Source organism: Hetaerina americana, unplaced genomic scaffold (assembly GCF_022747635.1).
Source record: "Hetaerina americana unplaced genomic scaffold, ioHetAmer1.1.p SCAF_2, whole genome shotgun sequence".
In the NCBI taxonomy this organism is placed as follows: Eukaryota; Metazoa; Arthropoda; class Insecta; order Odonata; family Calopterygidae; genus Hetaerina; species Hetaerina americana.
The window spans coordinates 69,081,083-69,105,758 of NW_027286763.1; the positions used below are offsets into that span (position 1 = coordinate 69,081,083).

The following is a 24,676-nucleotide window of genomic DNA, read 5'->3' on the forward strand; positions in this document are numbered from 1 at the left end:
CAAGCCCTCCCACCAAACAAGGTTGCAGTCCATTTGGAGGGCAATGACAAATATCTTCAAATGTTAATGTTTATCACCATTTGAGAAGATATTTGACAGCTGGAAACTATGGTCACAACCTGGAACTTTTTTGGATTTTTTTTTGGCAGAATTTTCATTTTAAGCCAATCTTCTGAGTTTTCTTTTTTATTTCTTTCAGTCATAAATTATGCCAAGGAGCTGTTGGTCTTGTACAGTCCCAGCTCTTAAGAATGTAAATACTGCTTTAACAAGCTTTAATATTTTTTTCAAGTATAAATAACTTAGCTGTTGATAGACCATGGTACAGACAAAAGTTACACACACATATTAATTACTTGTAATTCTAAAGTTAGAGGGAAATCATAAAAGATAATAGATAGATAGATTTATTCGCCATAGAACAATACATAATTGCATGGACATAGGTAGTCATTATCAAAACCTTTGCCTCCCATAAGGAATCAATTATTCAACACTGATTCTAAAGAGATTCTATGAAATTCAAAATTCACAGCACCAGTTTTTAGTGAATCACGGAAATAGTTTCCCTACTGTGGTCAGAAATCTGTCATTATGCATTATTTTAGGTAATCTACTGGTAAAGGTAGGTTTTGGATGGGTACAACTGCCAAATACATTCCATCCAACATCCTTATCCTATTTCTGCCCCTTCCTCATTTTCCTAACATTCTCCCCTTCTTCACAGTCTTCAATTTCCCAGTGCCAATCAATATGCTTTACATTCATTTTTCTGTCTCCTTAGGTTTTCTCACAGTAATCACCTCTCCTCCCCTCACCATACCGTGCACCTCCTCATTTGTTTTCCTTTCTGTCCACTAAACCTTCTCCATACTTCTCCACACACATTTCAAAAGCCTGCAATCTACATCTATCATCCTGCTTCACTGACCATGTTTACACCTAACATAACTATGCTCCAAATCAAAGTTTGAACGAGCCTTTTCTTTACATCCTTACTCAATGTCCCTGCCATTGATTCCCCCCCTGGTGAAAGCTCTATTGCCTAATGCAATCCTTCTCATATATACCTAGTACTTCCATCATTTTGGTCCAAAACACTTCTAATTCATAAACTATTCGACCTGCTCTAGTTTTCGCCCTCCTCATTTAATGTTTAACTCAGCCTTTTTCTTTCTGGAAAATCGCATAACCTTTATTTCATTTATATTTATTCTTATCCCATTTCTATTGCACTGAATTTCCAATTCACACAGCAATGTTTGTAGCCCCTTGGCTGACTGACAAACTAGAGTTTGGTCATCAGCAAACCTAATTGATTTTATGGATTCCCCCCCCCCCACTTTTATTCCTACTTCCAATTCTTCCCATGCCTATTTAATCATTTCCTCCACATATATAGTACATTGAACAGCACCGGTGATACTGGGCAACCCTGTCTTACCCCTCTTCCTAACACTACCTCTCCAGACTCACCATCCTCTACTCACAGCTGAGCTGTCTGAGACATGTAGTTTGCAGATTAGACTCCCATTCCTCTAATCTATTCCTATTTTCTTCAATATATTGATTAATTTTTTCCAATTGACTCTTACAAATGCCTTTTTGAAATCTACAAAACTAGGAAAATACATCCTGATTGTATTCTCTCAGCAGTGACCTCATTACTATAATGGCATCGCACATGCCTCTCCTCTTCCTCAACCTAAACTTATCATACCCAAAGTAATCATTTTCCCAGCCCTCCATCCTTCTGTTGATGATCCTGAGAATCACTTTAGCTGATTAAGAAGTCAAACTTATTTTTCTGTAGTCCTCATATGATCAGCCATTACTTTTTGAGAATAGGAAGTAGCTATGGTATCACAAAGTTTTCTGGTCAGATTCCTTTCTCATAAATGCTATGAAATAGTCCATGAAGACCCACATTTTCCAAAATCTTTCAAGCAGTTTTGCAGGAATGTTGCCTACTCCAAAGACCTCATTTGATTGCATTTCCCTTAATGCCCTCTCTATCTCATAGTCAAATATGCCTGGAGCGAAACTATCTTAATCTATGTCACATTCTCTTTCTGTATCTGAGATTGTTGGCCTAAGTTCTTTCCCATATAGTTCTTTTATATATTCCTTCCATCTCTCTACGATCTTTTCTGTTTCAACAATTATTTACCCGTCTTATCTCTAACTGATAATATGGGTTTTCTCTCCTGCCATATGCATATCGTCGGTTTAAAAAAAGAAAGAGTTATCAACCCAAAGGTTCATGTAATTAGGTAGAGGTCCCATTGCTAGGACCTACAGCATGTAAATAATCAACGGCAATCGCAATGGGTGGAACGAAAGAACTGTATTCTTTCCAGATTTTCAGTTTTGCAGGAAGTTCTGGTACCAAAAAATTGTACCTAGCATTAGGATCGAACCTGGGCTCTCTCGTTGTTAATCTCCCACTTTTCCCCTGGTCTAATAGGACCTTTTAACTCATTTATGTGAAAATGTTGGAATTATATTTATTAAAGACATTCAGCCATTAAATCGTTTATTTCGCTTTGTATGAGAGAATTAAATTGAAAAATACTGTCGAAACTATGATCGTAAAGATTTATTACTTTACATAGTGGAAGTGCGATTATTAATTACTCTTTCCATGCGAGCCTTGGCGCTTATAAATTATGCGACATTTTATTTTCAATATATTTAATATGTGTGTATTAATGGAAATAAATACATATTCTGGGAAAATAATTCGATTCGGAAAAAAATAATTAAATTGTCACGATCAATTTCTTGTGTAGGTGAATTTCTCGGCGTAAAATGTACTCACCGTTTAACAGCTTAAATTTGCTTCAAAGTCTATACTGACTAAAATTCAATTTTAACTTCAGCCTACAAATATCAAAATGCTGCAGTTAATTTAAGGGAAATAACTATTTTTTGGTTTTTTTAACTATATTTATTTGATGTCGATCTCTCGAAGTTGAAGGTGCCTGTCGCGCTCCAATTACAATTCTTACCAGTTTCAAATAGGGCTCGGAAGTCTCATGCCTGATCTTACGAGCGGTGGGGCAGGCTAGGATTCCCGTGATAAGTTTGGTAGTATCATTTCAGTGCCTTTCAGCATCAAGAGTGCACTCGGAAGTTTATGAAGAGGTTCCTTGAGTGAATATATTCCCAAGTTCTATTGGAAAATAGTATTTTCCTACACTGGTTCTAAGGTGTGGTGTTGCTTCCAATTATTGCTCATAATATTTTATCCTGTAAGTGATTTAATGATTTGAATTATCGTCAGATGACAGAGGTTTCCGCCCCCTTTCTATTTTTCGGCCAACCTTAATAGCCACGAGTTAAATTCGTCGTATAGAAATTCATTTCATGTTTTATTGTTAATTAGCTAAATGAATTATACTTATACGTCATTCGGTGTGTGAAAAGGAACTGTAAACACTTCGCTCAACCAAATAGTGCAATTCCAATAAATAATCTCCATTCTTTTTGTTCCAGGTTTGGCATGGATTTTAGAAAATGGTTTGGATCGAAAAGTCCCCCGGGTGGAAGCCCAGCTGTGGTGTCACCGATTCCCGAAATACGGGTTGAAAGCACTGATGAAGACATACCGCAACATTTACTCGAAAGGTAAGCTTCGTTAAGACTTCGCAGGCTGGCTATTGGAATAGCGTAGCATAGGCACTGCTGGTGTGTATACAGTGAATACGTGGGTCGTTCAATAAGTCCTTGGAAAAAAATAGGAAACATTATTTTTAGTAGTTTTTTTTATTTTTCAACAAAATCTACTTCAAGCTAGATTCTTTTCGCAGCGTTTACTCAACTATTTTAGGCCGTCCAAAAAGTATGATTTCGGAAAGTCTTCGAAATAGACATCTTGTGTTAGCGATGACCTCCTCATTCGACACGAATCGTTTTCCGTCGAGCTATTTCTTCGATTGGAAATAAAAAAGCCAATGGAGTCCAAATCTTGGTGTTGCAGTTATTTGAACGTAAATTCTATGATTTTAACCATCGAAACTGCGTAGGAGTACATCCATGAATGCCTTGATGGAAGAGAATGTTTTTCTTTGGCAAATGAGGACAATTTTGTTCTTGACTTCTTTGCTCAACCGGGACAATAACGACGTAAAATACTTCCCATCTATCGTTTGTCATTTTTGCAAGTGATCTATGTTAAATATTTCCGCGTGCAGCCCAAAAAACAGTGGCTATCACTATGTCGGCCGATTTCACTGTCTTCGCCTTTTTCGGAGCCAGATCGCTTTTAGAAAAAACTGCTTTGACTGTTCCTTTGTCTCTGGAGTGTGGTTGTGTAACCGCTTCGTTCACAATTACAGCTGCGTCCAGACTCGTCGTTTAGGCGTCTAAATCGCTCGAGTTAGGATGGACGGCTCCTTGAAGGGTATCCTAACTCGTTAGGTAGCGAGAGGGCGCAAATTTAGGCACACATTTCGCCTCCAGATCTAGGACACAGAGGTTAATCCTAAATAAGCCATATTGCAACTCCATAATTCCAAGTGCTAGAAGCGAGTTGACAATCAGAAGATTAATCGCCATGGCGGAAGTGTTGGTCACAATATCAGTGGTTCTCTCTTTGAGAGAGATCACTTTTACCCGTTCAAAAAACTAAGGCTTTATTAAAGCAAGGAGGGAAAAGGCTGAGCTTTCCTTAGGAAACAGAAATTTGGCGTATTCTGCTACCCCGCCGTCACCGGGGAGGCAGGGTAACGTCCTCTGCTACCAACCCAGAGGTCGCGGGTTCGATTCCCACCTAGGTTTTTTCTCCACCGAGGGCTTGGGTGTATGTAATAGTCAAATTGTTATATCAATGTGCATAGTTCGATTCAAAGGTCGAAGTGCTTTTTTCGGACTATTTCTAATTAAATATATTAATGAATGCAGTGTAAATCTTGTAATAACTTCATTTTATCAATTACTTGGATATAGTTATTTGAAATGTAGAGGTAAGAACATATTTCTTTGCATGGTGCTTCATTTGATGACCAAGAACATTGTGCATCCATGCCTCATTTATATGCTTGTTAAATCTTATTTTGGTGTATGAATATTACGGAAAGTAATCTTAAATCGTAATGTTGTATTTGGAGAGTGTAAGTATTTAGTAATGCCCAAGTAAAAATATAGCTGTCTGCATGAATAAAGCTGGGTAACCATAAGTCATTCGCCAAACCTTCGCAAAAGGAGTCACTGTTTCACTCAGTTAGCCCACTTAGTTATAAAACCAACAAAAATGAAAAAGTGCTGACAGACTAATTATAAGATGAGCATTTAATTGATACTAAGCTTAACTTAAAAATGTGAAAAATTTTGCAAGAAAAGTGCGATTAAAATTAAATGACCCATACCTGACACAAACATAATGATAAGGATTCATAACAAAAAATTACCCTGCGAAATAAAAAAAATGCCATAATAAGATGGAAAGTTTAAAATTATTGAAATGAAATTCTATCTGACCTAATAATTAAAGCAAAATATAAAAGAATCTATAGAATTAAATATAAGGTGCATCCAAACTCGTTGGCCATTGAGGAGCATGCATTGCATCCAGGCTCCTCTGTTATGCATCTAATGAAAAGGCCGTTTTTGGACACCCTATGCAATAGTACTGCCATCTACATGTATGAAGCTAAGAATAAGGAATAAACAGATTGTCTGTACGTAAATATTTTGAAAATTAAGATGCCTTGGGCAAATATTTGTGCGTAGTTGCTAAACTTCCTCAAGCATTATCCATCTTGACTTCTGTCGCCACCCATCCCCATTTTCAGTCCCTAAGAGAATAAATTTCTCTTGGCCCACCTTGGCTGATATATCTCAGCTACAGTATGGGGTTAGGTGAAAGAAGAGAGATCTAGTCTCAATCTTGTCCAAATAAATGTTTTATTATTATTCAGTTATGCACCCCTTAACCTTGAGGCCCACTTTGTTGTTTAACAGTCATTCTAACCCCAAGTATCCCTATTCAACTCAACAAATACCATTAGAGTCGGCAGGCCCACTTCAGTCTATGTCTACCCTAGGCTATTTTTCTGCCTGATACAATATAATTTTGCAAAATAGTACTAGGAAATGTCCATTGCTTTCACCGTGTGCAATGTAAAATTTTAAAGTGGTATTTATCATGGAAAAATGGTAGTTCTACAAACCCATAGCTCTTTTGAATTAACTGTCACTAATCTTCATCATGGGTACTGCAAAAAAATAATCTAAAACAAAAGTTTTAGACTGCTATGAATGTGCTGACACAGCACTTATTTCTATATCATTTTGGTTTTAAGTCCTTGAATGATACTTCAATTCAATGAAGAATGAGGCTGCCCATTATTATTGCTCCATTTACTAATGACTGGACAGAATTAGCACAACCGAGTTAGTCTCATGCAATTTTATAACTTCAGACCCAATATAATCACAGTTGATCACACCAGATTTAAATTCTTAATTTCTACCAGTAAATGGTAGTCTTTATTTTTTAGCAAGCTGCTCATTTTCTCCCAAGTTTAGCAGTTTTTTAACATAGGAATTTAAAACTTCTCTTTTCTTCAGCATCAAACAACATTGTAATGTGCATCAAGTTTGAACAGGCTGGCAGTAAGCATATATTCAAAGATATTATTTAAAAAGATGCTTGGTTACCATTTGAAAGCAATACATTCCCTGTAAAGCTATTTTCCATGAATTAATTCTATTGTTGAAATAGGGAGGAAAGTCCAGAGCCAAGTCACAGGGGATCGAGAGAAGCTCAGGATGTCTGGAATGATTTACCCGAAGGAATAAAGAATGATCCTAGTTTACAAACATTCCGCAAAGGTTATGAGCAACGTTCAGTCGAGTCTCTATTTCCTACAAGGTAAGCCCTTTATAGTTATACAAGAAGAAAATCTCCAGAGCTGTTCTGTAGATCTAATCACTTCTTATTTAGACTTTTCTAACTCTACCCTGATTTTTGGACTAACCTACAGGTTTTTCCTCTTAACTTCTTCCAAATACCCCTGTGAGCTACCACTGGTTGTCAGGGTTGGGTAGCAGGGAGAACAATGTTCAGGAAGCATGTGGGACTATGGAGGAATACTATACAGGCATGTGGGCCTGGAAGTTTCCTTCCTTTCTTTCAAAATACCACAAATATTCTTTGATTTGTCTTTTCATTTATAGAGTTAGTGCCTAAATTACCAGATTTTGGAGCTGCTGATAGTCTGTCCCCTATCATTTTTGCTGTTTTGTTGCTCATGTACTGTCCTTCATTCCCTCTTTTACTTATAGCAGAGAAAAAAGAAAGTATAGTTCAAGTGATGGAGAGGGTAGTAATACTACTGAATCATCTGATTCCTCAAGGACTAGTTGTATCTTAGGAATAATAAAGGATGCTGCATCTGTTCAACTATCAGGCAAAGCAAGAACCACTTACAGCAGTGTGAGTGCTCTGTCTCCTTCACCAACGCACACTAAGCCATCCAGCAGTGCTGAATCTAAACGCAAGTATGTATTCCCTGTGCATATCACTATTACAATACCATTATGTATGTGATATGGTATTTTTGGCATTATTTAAAAACTTGTATCATGTGCAGATTAAATTCTTTTAGGATTACTTGTTTGCCTTGCCATAATAATGCAGTTTGCGCAAATCAATCAACAGCTATGGGATGTAACATAACATCATGTGATGCATTAACTTCAGAACTCAATGATAACTATGACTTCAAAACCATGCTGCAAAATTGTTTCATTTTTTTATTTATGTACTTGTTTTAACAAACTTGATGAGGCCCACATGTAACAATGTTCATTTGAAATTATGCTAAAAATTTTGTCAGCATTGCAAAATCTGAGTATTTACTTCTTTCTAATGTTTTATACCTATCCAATTGCTGAACATGGGCATTTTTTAATTGGCAATTTAGATTTTTTTCAGAAATAGGGTTAACCATTGTTCCCTGTATAAGGATAATACTAATTTGAGACTGTCAGATAATTTAATGGATGTTGTTATAAATTTTAAGGATTGATTAGCCTATGGGAATATAATGTAAACTTTGCTTTCACTGCTCAGTTTGATCATCTTTCTAAGCATAGATAAAATTTCTTTCAGGAGGAAATTTCACCCTATTCCTCCCCCATCGGCATTCTGCAATGATGATGATGATGATGAAGATGCCTCATCAAGAGTTGTTAAAGGGAGAGTTATGAGAAGAGTATTCCGCTATGCCAGAATGGCTGCACTTTTTGCTTTATGGGTTCTCTTCACAGTAAGTTCTAATTCTTTATTATGGTGGTGGAAATATCTTCGTAAAATTGAATACAGTGGCATGTTTTGCAAGCAGCATGGATTCCAATGGATGTGGCACTTAGCACAGTCTCACTTTACCAAGCCTTTCAAGTTGGTCAACCCAAACAAGATAATTGTTTTTTCTGACATAATTGAGATGTAGCAGCATAATACTACTTGAAAAAGTATGAAGTTCTGTATTTGAGTGTTCAGTATCTGGTAATAATATTTTAAAAAAAAACCATATATGCAGTAATCAACCCGAAGGTCTGTGTGGTGGGTGATGGTAGAGTTCACCCAGTACTAAGCCCCATACGGCATGTGAAATTCACATATCAGGGTAGGGGGGCCAATTTCCTTCCCTGTGCCGGTTATGGTTTCTCAGGAAGGTCTGGTACCCAAAAAATCGCATAGCTTGGGTGGAGCAGCAGGTGCCCTAAGAGGCTTGCCTGGAAATTGAACCCAGGCCCTCTGATCAGTAGTTGAACTCTACCCCTCAACTACTGCAACCCAGTAGTTAACATGATAGATCTTCTTAATCCAAGTGATGCCACACAGGCACCTTCCCTCATTCATGATTTATTACCTTTAAATTCAAAATTCCTTTCACCGCTGGCCTTGTAGTTCTGGAGGAATACTTGAGATCTTATTAAAACAAAATATCTCAACTCTGGAAGTGCTAGTATCATACCCATGTTTCTCTCTCAAGTTTTTAATAAATACCCCTTGAGATCTCTTACAGGCACTAAAGTTAGAGATTTTTACTTAGTGTAACACTGCACTTACTTGAAACCTCTGCAAAAATGCAATGCTGATGAGATTGCTTGAGAGAGGACATTTTTGTCTCTTAGAGGTCCTAAAATCCAAGGACAAAGGAGCTATGAAATGCATAAATGCCTGACCAATAAATCTACTTTGAAGGAACTTCTAATAGTAGTCAATCCTATTTTGTCATGATGTCTTGGTAAATGCCACCTTTATATTGAGATATCATGTTTAAGGTGAAACAAATTTTGGCAAGTTATCACAAAGCATGGATTCCAGATAAAATAGTCTAATAAGATTTCCAAAGTATAATTTATGTGAATTTGGTTTTGTATGTAGTCTTATATTATTGCACTCTTCTAGGAGTGGTTTAATAGGAAAAAAATTCAGCTTTCCGATATGTATTCCTCCTGGTTCTTTTGTGGCAAAGGAGGCCACAAATACATATACAGTCTCATTATCAAATTATTATTTTAAATTTTCAGGTGATTTTAATGACTAAAAGTGAAAAAGTGAAGTACACACATCAAACCTCAATACCTCCAGGGAAGGCAAATTGTATCCTTTTAATCATGAAATTTAGGAAATAGAAAACAAATATTTTCCGAGCAATCAGTTAAGAGTTAAAATAACACTGGCAATATCAATCTCATTTGGGCAATAAATTTTCATACATTTTAGCAGTATGACCAGCAATACCAATTGTGCAATGTGGTTTATGATCTGGTACTATTATTCCACACATACTATATAGATCTTCAGGATTACCTCCTTAAATCCTAGTAGATTTTTGGATATTAGAAGCGCCCACTACACCTGATATGTCTATCTTGCTGATAGGCTCACTTCTTCCATCAGCATATGCTAACCTATCACGCTACTGGCTTAAGGCTTGGATAGAGCAGACAGATATGCCATGGGTACCTCCACGAGGTGCTGTACTACTTGCAATGGCTTCATCTTCATCATTTCCTTCAAATTCATCTGAGATACTGGACAGTGACCCAGATGCAGCTGTTGCCGTTGCAGCAGTGTCATTCCTTCACTCTACAATTGATTCCAATGCTTCAATTGTTCGAGGCACTTCTGATGAGTCATCTCACCAAGAAGTAGATGATAACAGTGATATTCACTCCAAGTTCAAGTATTCAGAGGTAATAATTGGTAATTAAAAATCTTATGCCTAAGGCTAAAATAGATAATAGCATATGTCTGGTTGTATTTTTTTTGTTTTACATGTACATACCCTAAAGCATTTTCTTTAGCCTTGCACTGAATTTTACAGAATAGATTCCTCTTTTTCAGCGTATAAGTGATATTTGGACTGTTCCACTTGTGTCGGAGGCTCTTGTAGACTTTGTTCCAGAGGTGGAGCAGCATAATGTCTTTCATCTAAGTAATTTTGAGGTTGGGTATGTGAATTTTTTCCAAGTATTGCGGTTTAAAGGTATTTTAATGAGGTGATTCATAAAATTAATATTATAGTTGCTTAGTCAGCGACACAAAAAAAGCCCCAGAGTAAATAAATTTTTAACTTTATTTATTGCATGAGTAACCTGCTAACTAGAAAGACAAATGAAAGATTGACTTTTTTCATTACAGTCCTCCCAAGGGATTATTACGGCTTAGGTTGGAAACCAATCTACAGGATAGTTTTCCTGTGTCCATAAGATATGATCCTTCCCCGATCAATGTGGATGATGGTATTGTGTATGCCGCTTTGGTACTTATGGGGTTATACGTTTTAATTATATTTGATGTAAGTTTGAATTTGTACTTTTTGAGCATCTATTCTCAAGGTTTTAATTTAAGCATTAAAATTGTTGTAATCTCTTTAGGTTGTCCACCGAACATTGGCTGCTATGCTCGCATCAACCATGTCAATTGCAATCCTTGCAGCACTGAATGAGGTAAGGAATTATGATTTGAGAGGGTTGTAAATAGTTATCTATGCTACTGCCGCTAATGTTACCGTTTCAAATTCATCCATTCTGAGCCATATTTTATATTTTAACTGTGGAAATTATATACATTTTAGAGACCAACAATGCCTGAACTAATTTCATGGATTGATATCGAGACCTTGCTGCTCCTATTCTCAATGATGACTCTAGTGGCTGTTTTGTCAGAAACTGGGATTTTTGATTATTTGGCTGTCTTTGCATACAAAGTAAGTAGGACATTAGAGAATTAAAAACCATTAGCTAACTGCTGCGCAATTCAACATTGGTTGAAATTGAAATATGCATGAATAATTTCTAATTCCTGTGGTCCAAGAACAATATGGTACTGGCTTATTTCATTACAGATCACTGGTGGAAGAATATGGCCTTTAATCAACACACTCTGCCTTTTCACAGCAGTGTTATCAGCATTCTTGGATAATGTGACCACTACTCTTCTGATGACACCTGTTACAATAAGGTAATTCTAGGCATGATAACCAAATACAATGTCCAGTAATTCACCTACAGTCAGTTTTTGGAGGAAATCTGAAGTCAGCTTTTGTCTGTGTTAAAACTATCTAGGTTAGTAATTACCTAGTCAACTCTTAAACTTTTTTAACTTAGTGTGATCTGTATTGATCTAGTGTGTCTACTTTCATTTTATTGAACATAGCAGCGGTGTTCAAAATCCTTCATTGAATCAATCTTAATTCCGGACAAGGAAAGAACTCGAGGAGTATACTGCTAAGTAACAACTGCTTCCAAAGTGGTGCTTTCACCCTTTTTTAGATAGATACCTCAAGTGCCAATGAAACTTCTACCCTTTCTTCAGTACCTTTGCCTTGGAAAATAGATTTGCTGGCGTTTCCACTTCCTGTACTGACTCCACTTTCAGCGCCAGATTTCAAGGAAGAAAAATAAACCAACCAATAATGGCATATGGATATATTTTGCCATATGGCGTCGCAAAATCCTCTATTGAAAGTTTGCAGAGGAAGGGTGAAATTAGTGCAATATACAACAAGGTTAAAACACTATCAGGAAGTAAAAAGGGAACATCTGTGTTAACAGTTATAGATAAGTTGGGTAAGATAATGGCTGAAACATAAAAGATCCATGAGAGATGGAAGGAATATATAGAAAATGGTCGAAGTAGTAGGGATGTAAGGAGAAGAATTCCACTAGGAAAAAGAGGTTTTCACAAAGAGGAAATTGATGAGAGGGACGATGAGTAATGATGTTAAGAAAAGGCTCATCAAAACTTTTCATAGTTAGAATAGTTATGTACGGCAGAAAATCTCTCGCAAGCGAAGATGAGTGATCAGGTGCAGTATCGTGATACAATAGCCATGAATCGTTTTTCCATAATTCCAGACGTTTTTTCATATTGTTTCTCGTAAATGGCACATAACTTCAAGGTAATACTTCTTATTGACCATATGACCTTGTGGTAATACCTCCTGATGCACTACGCCATGGTAATTGAAGAAAACAGTGAGCAAAATCTCAACATTTGATCAAGCTTGGCATGCTCTTTTCAGTCTTGGTTCTCCTGGGTTCTTCCATTGGGCGATTGGGCTTTGGTTTCAGCGTCATTACTATATACCCATGATTTTTCACCAGTTAGGATCCTGTTGAGCAAATCAGGATCATCATTGACGTCATTCAACAGCTCCTGAACAATACTCATGTTCTTCTGTTCAAAATTAAGCAGTTTCGGAGCCAACTTCGCCAACCAAAAATATCCTAAAATATTGCACGGCACGAGCCAGCCGATATGCCATCATCCTCAGCAACTTCTCTAATAGTGATTCAATGATTTTTTCAAAACAATTTTCTTCACTGCCTCAACATTATCTGTTGTTGACATGCAGGGGCATCGAGATCATCATTGACATCTTCTCGATCATCTTAGAGGAGCTTGTACCATAATTTTTTACTCGGCACAGACTAACCAAAGCCACTGTCCACATATGGGTTTTTTGGAGCACTTAATTCCATTTTTTATACCAAATTTTATGCAAATTCTTTGAACCATTTTTTTTGGAGGAAATTGGAGAGCACACCAAAACACGTGTAACATTTGAATCTGTCAATAACAAACTAAATATGCCATATTGTTGAAACTGTAAACAAATGTTTGGGATATACCAAAACAAAAAAATCAAAAATTGTCTGTTGCCAGTGAAATTTGAAAAGTCACCTCCCTTTTTGAACACACACACATACATTTATGCATGCACACACATTACACACTTTATTTTGTCCAATTTAATTTGGGTACATACCTTTACTTTTATATTTTAAATCTACCATTAATTTGCAGACTCTGTGAAGAGATGAAAATGAATCCAATCCCTATTTTACTTTCAATGGTAATTTACTCCAACATTGGTGGCACTGCAACAGCTGTTGGAGATCCTCCAAATGTAATCATTGCCTCCAACAGAGATGTAATTGATGTTGTGAGTATTTATTTTTATATTTGATTATTGTAATTTTACATAATGTACAATCGCACAATGAATGATATCAATTAATTGTTCTTTGCTCCTAAAATTCTACAGGGCATTGATTTTACCAAATTTTCTATGCACATGGCGATTGGAGTAATTGCTGTTATGATCACTGTGAACTTAATTCTGAGATTCATGTTTCGGAATATCATGGATTTGAAATACAACAATGAACCTCAGGATGTCCAAGGTATTAGTTTTGTTTTTCTGAAAATTGATATATAAATATTGCATGGTGACATGTCCTGCCATTACTGTTTTTTTTTATTTGTAGTCCCTTTAGCTATAATCAAAAGATTTTTCAAGTGACTTTTTTAAGCAAACATTTCTTTTGATATATACATATGTACTTAAACTTTGATAAAGCATGACATAACAAGAATGCCTAATTTCTGCATCATTTACCTTATATGAAGTGTAGGTAAAGATCTGAATACCAATATTTGGATTGAAAAAACTATTTAGACAGGCAAGTACATTTTGGCCAAAATTTAAGTCTCAAAAATTTATTTTTCACATTTGTTTTTCTGAAAATTGATATATAAATATTGCATGGTGACATGTCCTGCCATTACTGTTTTTTTTTATTTGTAGTCCCTTAACTAATGTGATATATCTGTTATAAACATTCCTAAGATATTTTTATGAATACCAATTTTGATATGTAAACGGAGATAACAATTTTTTGAACAATCATTGTGCATTATGCCTTCTACAATGGCATGAAATTTACCTCATTTTGGGAGAATATTTAATCCAGTTCAATACTCATTTATACACTGCCTTTGTGTTTACATAAGATTATTTTTGTAGTTAAAATCCTAACAGAGATAACAAAAAGTACGGTTCTAATCCAATCAAGACAGTCTGATATCTGGCTTAACTTCATGGAATACCACAGTTGTAAACAAAAGATAATTGGTAATTTTCCACATGATTATATGATTGTCAACCATAGTTCCAATTTTTTCACATCATTTTGTCTTGAAATTGATGTGAAAATGTTGAAGGCACAGTTGACAAGATATGATCATGTTGAAAATTACCTTATATCTTTCATATAAATATATCAAAGCATGTAAATTGCAGACTTCTTTGATACAAGCCAGGGGACTTGACCAGATTTATTTTTGAATTGTCACTATGGCTATCATATTAAAATATTTCCGTAGAATAGGTTATAATCGCAGCTTTCAAGACCAGATCACAATTATTTGTCCTAGTACCATGAACTGCCTGACTTATCTTAGATCTCATGACATGATATTTGAAGGATGGATTTCCACAGCCACCATATTTATAACAATAAAACAAAAGTTATGAAGATAGGAGATCATATCCTAGGGGCTTAGGATCTAATGACAGGCATGGGAAAACTGGAATAGCTCATGCCAAGAATCCCCTCTGTTCAGGTTTATTGGTCTAATGCTACAGTGGAAAGGGAATATTCTCAGAAGGAATTCAATATTGAAATATAATGGACAGGAGGGTATAAGGGAAATTAATTATGTAGAAAAATAAAAATATCCTGGTTTCCTGAAGGTGTGTGAGATAAGAATGAACAGAAGGAATTGGTTATTAATTGAAACATATGGAAAAGACCCTATTGAAAGGTTCCAATGACATCCTTGTCCCACATTACCCGAACCTAGTTCCCCTCGGTTATCCTTGGGATTTCAAGGTTCCCATATATTTACAGGGGGATATGGCCTGGAAAAAATGGTTCATTTTTAACAGTGAGTGTTTGTTAAATTTATGGATGCCATGACAATGAATTAAGATTTGCATTATTATTTCAATATTTGTAGGTAATTAAAACACCTAAATTTTGAAAGAGCATCCATTAAGTGTTTATTTTTCAATACAGAATTACGCCATGAGATTGCTATATGTCAACGTGCAGCTGCTTCACTGTCATCTTATTCTAAAGATGAAGAAGTCCTCAGGGATAGCCTTCTCGAAAAGGTCAAGAGGCTTCTTTCAGAACTAAAGTTGAAGAATAGTAATGGAAGGTAATATAGATATATCATTGTTTCTTTGATTATTGAGAAATATTTGTATTTTATATGCATGAGATTGAGGGATGTTTCGTAATGAATGATCATAAAATTTTTATTCACATACTTCAATGTGCAAAAATTTAATAGCTACATTCTTAATGACAGAAACTCAATTTTCCACTTCATTGATTCTTAAATACAGGCTCGTTTCAGTATACTATACCATTTTTAAGGTGTATTGTTAGCTTAGCGTGTAGTTGGTATGTTGCACGAGTTCACCAGCGCCTCTGGTATTGCATCAGCAATAGCTTGTACGAATTGAAAAATGTTCAGTTAAAATATGGAGATAGCATGTAATGAGCAATACACTACATTGCAATGAAGTTTTCCCCTGAACAAACCATTACATACTGTGACATATTAGGAAACTTTTTATTTAGTATTCTTTTCCCTGTAGCATAGCCAGAATAGAGCTTTCGATGTTTAAAGAGAGAGGACAAAGGAAAATGGAGCTCAAGGTCCAGTCAGTGCTCTTATGGAAGTAAATATTAACACCTCTGCAGCCACTATGAAAAAAGATCATTGAATAACATTCTGTAAGAGAGTAATTTTAAAAGTTCTCAGAAGGGAATAGAAATAAATGACTTGCCTCAGGGAAACTTTATTTTTCAATGTAGTCTCAATGTACACTAATGCACCCGGTCCAATGTGTTGATCCCTTCTCAAAAATTAGATTCCTTCAGGCCTGCAAAATACCCATCTACTTCAGCTGTTAGTTGTTTGTTTGAAGAGAATCTGTACCCACCAAGGAAAATTTTGAACTTAGGGAAGATATGCAAATCTGATGGAGCCTAATAAGGCAGGTGTGGCAACAATTCAAAGCTTAGTTGACAATTTTTGCCATGGCAATGACACGTGTGGGGTGTCTTATCTTGATAAGACATGACTTTCTTCCTTGGCCTTTTTTTGGTGTATCTCTTGCTGCAGTTGGTCCAGGAGGTTAGTGTAGTATTGTCCATTAATTGTTTGACCAGTGGGAAGATAATCTAAGAGAAGAATCCCTTTCGTATCCCAGAAAACTGACGCCATCACCTTTCCAGCCAACCGTATTGCCTTCTTTGGTGGTGATGAATCAACATGATTCCACTGCTTTTACTGCTGTTTTGTCTTTGGGACATAGTAGTTGATCCAAGTTTGATTTGTGGTTACAAACCAGCACAGAAAATTTTGTTGGTTGCCCTTAAACTGGGTCAAACATTGTTTGGGAATTTCCATTCTGATATATTTGTGAACCTGTGTCAAGAGTCACAGCATTCTAGCAGATAATTTTCTCATAACCAATTCCACTGTTAAAATGTGATATGCCCAAATAGATGACATCCCTACAGCTTCAGTGATCTTTTGCTCTATGTCAGCCATCCTCCTTGACCATTTAACCCTCTTGGTGCTTCGTCTTGCCTATAATACTAAAGGAAAGTGTGGAGGGTAATGTAATCAAATGTATCATCTGAGGGGAAAAAATATATTGAAGCCATTTTTTAAGATATCCAGTTTTTTTATATTGTATATTAACTAGATGAAGTAGTATTTATTAATGAATTTTTCATCATGTTTAAAAATAATTATTTTTTAGTCTTCTAATTATGAACAACAGCTTACGTTTGAGCTGTTGTTCATGATTAGTAGACTTCATATTGGCCCGGCACACTTTCCACCCAAGATGCAAAAGCTGATATATTGGCCTGCTGCACTTAAAGGGTTGACACACTTTTGCAATAATTTCTGGAGTAGTGGCTCATTTTGGCCTACCACTACACAGATCATCATCTAAGCTGTTCTGACCAAACTTAAACTCATTTGTCCACCTGGCAACAGTTGAATATAAAGCAGCAGTCTCTCCCAGATTGCTCTGAAAGTCTCCATGCATTTCCTTTGCTTTCACACCTTTCTTCACTGCTCCAATCTCAATTTTTCCATCTTCACAAATCACTACATGGGAACAACAACAAAGATCCACATCACAGATCTCTTCCAGAGCACTGATGCGTCACATGCTTACTCATAAAGGATTACCTATTACTGCCCAGGAAACTTGTGGCACTTGTGCTGGCATCTGGTGATAATTCTGAGGACCTTTCAAACTACCCTCGTACAATCAGAAATATTGAAAATTACATTGCATGTCACTCGTATGTTGGTTCCAGGAAAATTGCAGATGAGATGTTTCTTTGGAAAACTCGCCATAAAATGGTTCTAATGAAAATCAATGTTTAGTGGGTTCTTCATCCTCCAAATACTCAGAAATAGCCCCTCAAGACTTTTCCGGTTCTCCATTATGAAGGACACCTTTGTTGGTAGTATTTTTCATCAATTGAGGGTGATAGGTGAATTCATTCTGTAGAACATGCTATATCTTATTCCTGCCCCTTTCTTGCTTGCCTAAGGTTCTTACCTCTATCAAAGTCTTCAACAACAAATCTCATTACCAGTCGAAATGCTCTGCATCTATCTTTCCAGACTCCTTTGCTTTTCTCCTGTGTCTACCCACTGCATCAGTCCCCTCATGATCCACACATTGCTTACCACTTCATTTATTTTCCTTTCTGCCGATTTCACCTTTTCCATTATCCTCTGCACCCACTATTCAAATGCATCAAATCTACACCTATTATCTTGCTTCAGTTACCATTGTTGCCATGCCATGCTGTTCAAAACCATACTCCATATCAAAGTGTTAACAAGTACTTCGTTAACATTCTTACTCAAACCTACCATCAATTCCCTCCTCCTTGTAAAAGCTTCTCTGCCTAATATAATTCTTCTTCTTATATCCATTCTACTTTGACCACGTTGGTCCACAACACTTCTGAGATATGTAAAACTGTTCCACCAGCTCTAGTTTATGACCTCCTGATTTTAATATTAGAGTCTTTCCCTTTCTCAAAAAACTGCAGGAGTTTTGTTTACTGAAGCAGACATTATAACATAAAATTCAAATTTTTCACAATACATGAATAAAACAACAAAAACAAAATCTTCATTTAACAGCCAACATAATTGCCCAGTTGGCACATTTTACATTAGTGCTAAATCTCAAATGAGTTTGTGTTGCATAAAATAGCCCTGACTAACAGCCTTAATTTTTAGCGCATATTATAATCAATATGTTATTTATAATGCACAATATTCAAAGTGTGAAACTCATTCAATTAGAACAGGATTCAAAACCAGATCCCTTGATGTCCAGCCAAGTACTTTAGCCAGTTAAGCCACCGAGGCGTTCACTTACAATTTGTATGTATGGTATTTTGTCATAACATCTTGTTATTTTACTTTTAAGCCCCCAAAATTTTGGAGTGTAAGAGGATGCCTTAGTAGCTTAATTGGCTTAAGGACTCAGCTGGACATCTAGAGTTCCAGGTTTGAATCCTGGTCTTAGGAAATGATTTTTACAATTGAAAAATTCTGCATTTCAATGCATATTAGAGGGTGACTCGGTTAAAAGTTGTCATGGCACCTCCTACAGTTCTTTGAATTTGTTAATGTCATTTATGGTGGAAGTACAACATTTATACCTCGGTCACCATGAAACTCATCTAAGATTTTATGCATTATAATTTCATACAAGATACTTTTTTCCTTGTAGAGACAATATAGCATAAAGAAAATAGCATAATCTAAAGCTTAAAACATGCAGTAAACCATGTGTAATGATAATTTTTTCCATTCCTGTCAGATCTGCTACCAGAGCACTATTTTTCTGATTGCCTTAGTACGCAGTAAGTAAAAGATCAGAAATAGCTTACATGATCTTCAGAAGCAGGTCCTAATCTCTCTCCATCCCACCTGCATTAAATCAAATCAATCAAATCAAATCATTTATTAGCACATTACATTTACAAAGTTTCGGTAGCTGGCAGCTACCTACAAATAGGTGTCTTGTCCAACACGTTTAAAAATAGAACAACAAATTACAAAAACATACATACAAATACATATTATACAATATTTTAACATCAATTATCTTCAAAAAAAATTCCTGTATTGAATAGTAAAACTTTTCAATTAAAATGTTCTTTATTTTTTCCATAATACTGTTTGTAATTATACCATCAAAGTGTTTTAATCTTACCCTGAACTCATTATTAATCTTAATGCCCAAATAATATGGTGAGTTTTCTAAAATTTTTAGTCTATGAGTGGGGATGTCTAGCAGGTGTTTTTTCCTCGTGTTGTGGTGATGATGGGTTTGGTTGCTGTAGAACATATCCAGATTACTATTGACATACCGCAATAATTCGTATATGTATAGGGATGGTAAGGTTAATATTCTCAGTTTTTTAAATAGAGGTCAACAAGTTTCTCTGTAGTTGCTATTTGTTATCAGGCGGATGTATTTTTTCTGTATTTTAAAGATATTTTCCCAGCCAGTTGCATTTCCCCACAATGTTATTCCATATTTCATAATGGAGTAGAAATAACCATAGTATACAGTAAGTTTTGTTTTCATTCCAATTACTTTATTAATGCTTGAAATGCCAAAAAAAGCTTTATTAAGACAGTGGACATTTAATTTCTCATTGAACACGGGCAAAATCAAGTTATAATAGAGGCCCTCCATCTAAATATCTTACTATTACATCAAAATATAACTGACAGGTTCCGAAACTTGTTCAGTAATAGTTTTTACATCCTCTAGATACCTCATCTTCATAATCAATAAATGGTAACTATAGGCTTAAGATAAAAAAGGCATTGGCATCCCTGTGTTGGTGATTTTAATAAATTAAACACACAGAAAATGAAAGTTAGAACAAATCCTAGACAAATGGTCCCCTCAGGCAAGATTCCTCATAGTACACAATTACCAGGAAAGGCACGAGAAACCACCATTATTTTATGTGCTAATGAATTCAACAGGTGAATAATAGCTGTAGTAAATGTTTAAAACTGCCATGCTCTTATTTTCAGGTAAAGTTGTCAAGGATCAAATTTTTAATCGAGGTAGTGGGCTATGTTTGTGTGCAAGAAGTTTCCATGTCCTTTCCTATGTTTTTGAATTAACCATGTGGTTTCATTTCTTTACTTGGCCCTAATACTGATTAGGCACATCCCCAGTTCCTGCCCATCTGTTCTTTTAGGCTAAATAACATGCAAAGTACAAGATTAACGAAGAACATTTGTCTCAGAAATATTTCTGTGGAGCACAAAAACCTCATTCCTTGCCTCACTGCATATCCCACTAATAATAATGAGTTATGTTATGACAAAGTAAATAAAAATGGGAATTGATAACTCAATAATCAGCAACAATCTACACAATCGGTAAGAAACCAGACTGTGAAAAAGGACTGAAGGACAAGAAGTGGTTTATGTTTTAACTTACTATGCTATTAGAGGAGAAAGGGAAATCAAAGAGATGGAGTTAAAGTGGTAGGGAATCAATAGAGATGATTCAGTACAGATGGGGGCAATGATTGCACAACTGCTAGTTCTCAGACAGCCCTAGATCCTTTCAAGGGATACAAAAGTAATGATTCCGATGACAATTTCAACCAAAGTAACAAATAAGAAGTTCTTACAGTGATACAAAATGGTAGGAGAAAGGTGATGAAGCATAGTATTTTGCATATATGGTGATGTAGAAGTTACAAAGATTAAAGTATGTGCCAAATTCATTATAAAGAGGTTTGAATTGTACCTGTACACTCGTGTATCATCTTCAGTACAGAATCTGCTGGATACTACCAACACAGATCCTGAGCTTCTGAACACCGTAATAAATGGAAGATTATATAAAATCAACTTGTCCAGTCATCTTGAAAGAAACCGAAAAGCAAAGAACAGATATTACAACACCTCATTCTGCAGCCAGTGACTGACTCACTTGAAGGTGGAGAAAAAATGAAAGCATGCACATTTAGCTGTCTCCCATATTCATTCCTTTAAGCATATTGATGCCAGTCTAGTGTCACTACTGCTTGGGGGAAAATTCAAGGTTGTGTACTTTTTTCACACATCTCACAATGAATTGTGATCCCTGAAGGAAGTAATGATGATGGAGAGAGTTTTTTAATTGAACCTTTTTCATAAAGGTTCTTTTGGCATTGTATATAGAGTAAATGAACTTTTATTGGCTGTGTTATGGTCCGCAGCTTTAATTTGCAATACTTGAATTACCTGAATTTTAACATGTAATATGTAAATTAGTACTTGCCACTCAATAAATATTTATCATGTTTACACTTTTGAACATTTTGAATAACAATGTGGTATTACTGAACATGGAATTCATGCCACTTAATATGGAAATAGTAAGTTTCTTTTTTTAGTTTTTGCAAATGCATATTAAATCACTGGTTAGTATGAAATAACAGTTCATGAGTAGCTGAAGCAGTTGTGTATTTAGCATTACCATCAGTCATATTATATCATTAGCCCAGAAAGAGAAATTTTATTCATCCTGAAAATGGATTTTTACCGAAAGATTTTGTAAAAATCTTGGAATTTCACCGAGGTGTTTAATTGTGTTCCTCAATGAATCAAACTGCATACTCCAGCATTATATTTTTGGGAAGCATTTCTTATTCATGAACAGTGATTGGGGATTTTGTTTAGCAATTATTTATATTAAATCGATTTTATAAAATATATGAATTTCTTTATAGCTTTGCTGAGGAAAATTACAGAGCCAATCTGGAAGAACTTCAAGAAAAGGTAAGCTATATTTTCATGGACGAAAGAAAATGCTAACTCCCAGAGTGTCAATGCTTTCATGATGCCATTGTTTTAGCCTTTATAAAATCCTTTTCCTCACCAGATTAAAAACAATTTTTTTCCAGTATCCAATTAGGGACTGGCCATTGTTGATCAAGAGTACAGTGGTTTTGACATTTGTCATATCTATATTCTTTGTACATTCACTTCCTGAGCTACAATTGTCTTTGGGGTGGACAGCACTCCTCGGAGCTACACTTCTCCTCATCCTAGCAGATCAGGAAGACCTGGAGGGTGTCCTAGCTCGAATTGAGTGGGGAACACTCCTATTTTTTGCAGCCCTATTCATACTGATGGAGGTAAGTACCAATGCTGTTTAAGTTCAGAAAGTCTGGGAATTAGTCAAAATTATAATTACAGTAGGCATCTGGTTGGTGCCATGATAGCTTAGCTGCAATTACCTATAGGATTTCAGAACATAATCCTTGCCAGGTGATGCCTCTGGCAATCCTGATTTAAGCCCAAGCATGTGATTTTATCAGTGTGCCAGCTCTATGAATGACATGTAGAAAATTTAAGAAATTCCTAGAGTTTTCAGATTTCTTGGGCATTCTATATCCCCAAACAAGGGTATTTTTGGACAACTATTGGTCAATCTGTTATTATTATAGGCTTAAAGGGTCAGAAATGACAAGAAAGTTGGTACTCGCATTATGATATTGGGCATGTTACATAAGATCTTGCTGTATGCCATAAATATGCATGACTATGTGATTTGCAAAATACCTGATTTGAAAGCTACTCAGTCATAAGCAAAATCTTTATTATTAGATATGATATAATACTATATGTATTTATTGTCTCCAGGCAATCGTGATATAATATGGAAAAGATGGCATACAAAATGTTATGGCTTTATATGTAAAGTAGGTAGATAAAATATAAACAAGGCACTAGAATCAGATCACCTTTTAAAAACAACTTCCAGAATTTTTCCAGAATATTTGCCTTATTGCCTAAGTTGTCCAGAAGAGCAAAATTTCCTAAGTTTTCCCAGTTGGTGGGCACCCTACTTCAAGAGTACGGGAAATTTCAGGTAGTAAAGGGATTATAACAGTGATCCCCATCCACCGATTAAATTCGAATCATTAATTTGCATTAAAACTTGGATCTTTTGCAACGTTTAGCAATCAACTTTAACAGTGTGAGAATAAATACGATACAAAAACATTATTACCTAATACTGAGTAAAACTTTGTGAGCAGATATTATTTCAAGTTAAGATGACACCTAGATGAGTTTCCATGGTTGAGCAATCATCATCACGTAGAGAGAGCCTAATTGCATGGTTACCCATCTTGCGACAATTCACTCATTACTTTCAACTAAAAGTAAAAATATTTTACCAAAGCTAATTCTACAAATTTTTACCCTCAGGCCTTGTCCCGTCTTGGATTAATTGAGTGGATTGGTATTCAAACTGAAAGCCTAATCCACAGCGTGGGTCCTGAACATAGGCTGGCAGTAGCAATATTACTAATACTGTGGGTATCAGCTATTGCTTCAGCATTTGTGGACAACATTCCATTAACCACTGTAATGGTACGAATTATCACATCTTTAGCTGCTAACAGAGAGCTAAATTTACCTTTGCCACCACTAGTTTGGGCTCTTGCTTTTGGTGCATGCCTTGGAGGTAACTCATGAAAATTGCAATTATTATTTATTCAATTCCACAATTATCTTTAATGACTCAGAGCGCTAAGATAATTCATTATTTTTACAGGTAATGGAACTCTCATTGGAGCATCTGCTAATGTTGTATGTGCTGGTGTAGCCGAGCAGCATGGCTACCGTTTTACATTTGTACAGTTTTTTAAAGTTGGATTTCCTATAACAATTGCCAGTATAATTGTTGTAACTTTATATTTATTAGTATGCCATGTTGCTTTAGACTGGAATTCATGATCTGTTAATTTTATTTTCCCCAGGGGATTAAAAAAATGTATAACTAATCAGTACCTGCTTGTATTGTAAGATATTGTTATGAAAGGCTGCTTTCATGAAGATGCACGAAATTTATTAAATTTATGAATGTAAGGATGAATGAAAAAATGATTAATTTTTAAGGAGGGAATTTTTTTAGTATTTCAATACCTATTATTTTAGTGCAAACATCTTGGTGTCCATCATTATGAATTTTTCACTGAATTTGTAAATTAGTCATTTTTTGGAAAGAATACTTCCATTCCTAAATCTTCAGCATGATCAGATTTTACAATTATTATTTGGATATTTAAAGTGAGGCAAATTTTGAGAGTTTTTAATATATTTTACTTATTTTCATAAAGTTAGCTAAGTAAAAGATGGAGATAATCAGTACTGGAAAGTGTATAATACTGATGACACCAAAGTTTTTGTGAAACTTAAGATTGA

At 35.6% G+C, this 24,676-nt stretch overlaps 1 protein-coding gene across 1 annotated transcript; it reads left to right on the top strand.

Annotated features, from left to right (window-relative positions):
• The first annotated feature begins 2,970 nt into the window (after positions 1-2,970).
• On the top strand, positions 2,971-24,676 carry LOC139687594 (P protein-like). Its single transcript, XM_071584812.1, has 19 exons — positions 2,971-3,212; positions 3,499-3,630; positions 6,728-6,877; positions 7,291-7,506; positions 8,120-8,276; positions 9,547-9,619; positions 9,848-10,215; positions 10,367-10,473; positions 10,664-10,820; positions 10,900-10,971; positions 11,100-11,231; positions 11,370-11,485; positions 13,334-13,472; positions 13,575-13,713; positions 15,391-15,535; positions 22,192-22,240; positions 22,366-22,599; positions 23,678-23,936; positions 24,027-24,676. The coding sequence occupies exons 2-19, from the start codon at positions 3,506-3,508 to the stop codon at positions 24,206-24,208; spliced, it is 2,820 nt and encodes a 939-aa protein (XP_071440913.1). The 5' UTR covers positions 2,971-3,212; positions 3,499-3,505; the 3' UTR covers positions 24,209-24,676.

Bases quoted from the DNA above. Each gene is read 5' to 3' on its own strand.
- LOC139687594 (XM_071584812.1), top strand. From the start codon at position 3,506: ATGGATTTTAGAAAATGGTTTGGATCGAAAAGTCCCCCGGGTGGAAGC. The intron at 10,216-10,366 runs GTAATAATTGGT...CCTCTTTTTCAG, and splicing joins CCAAGTTCAAGTATTCAGAG to CGTATAAGTGATATTTGGAC. The intron at 23,937-24,026 runs GTAACTCATGAA...TTATTTTTACAG, and splicing joins TTTTGGTGCATGCCTTGGAG to GTAATGGAACTCTCATTGGA.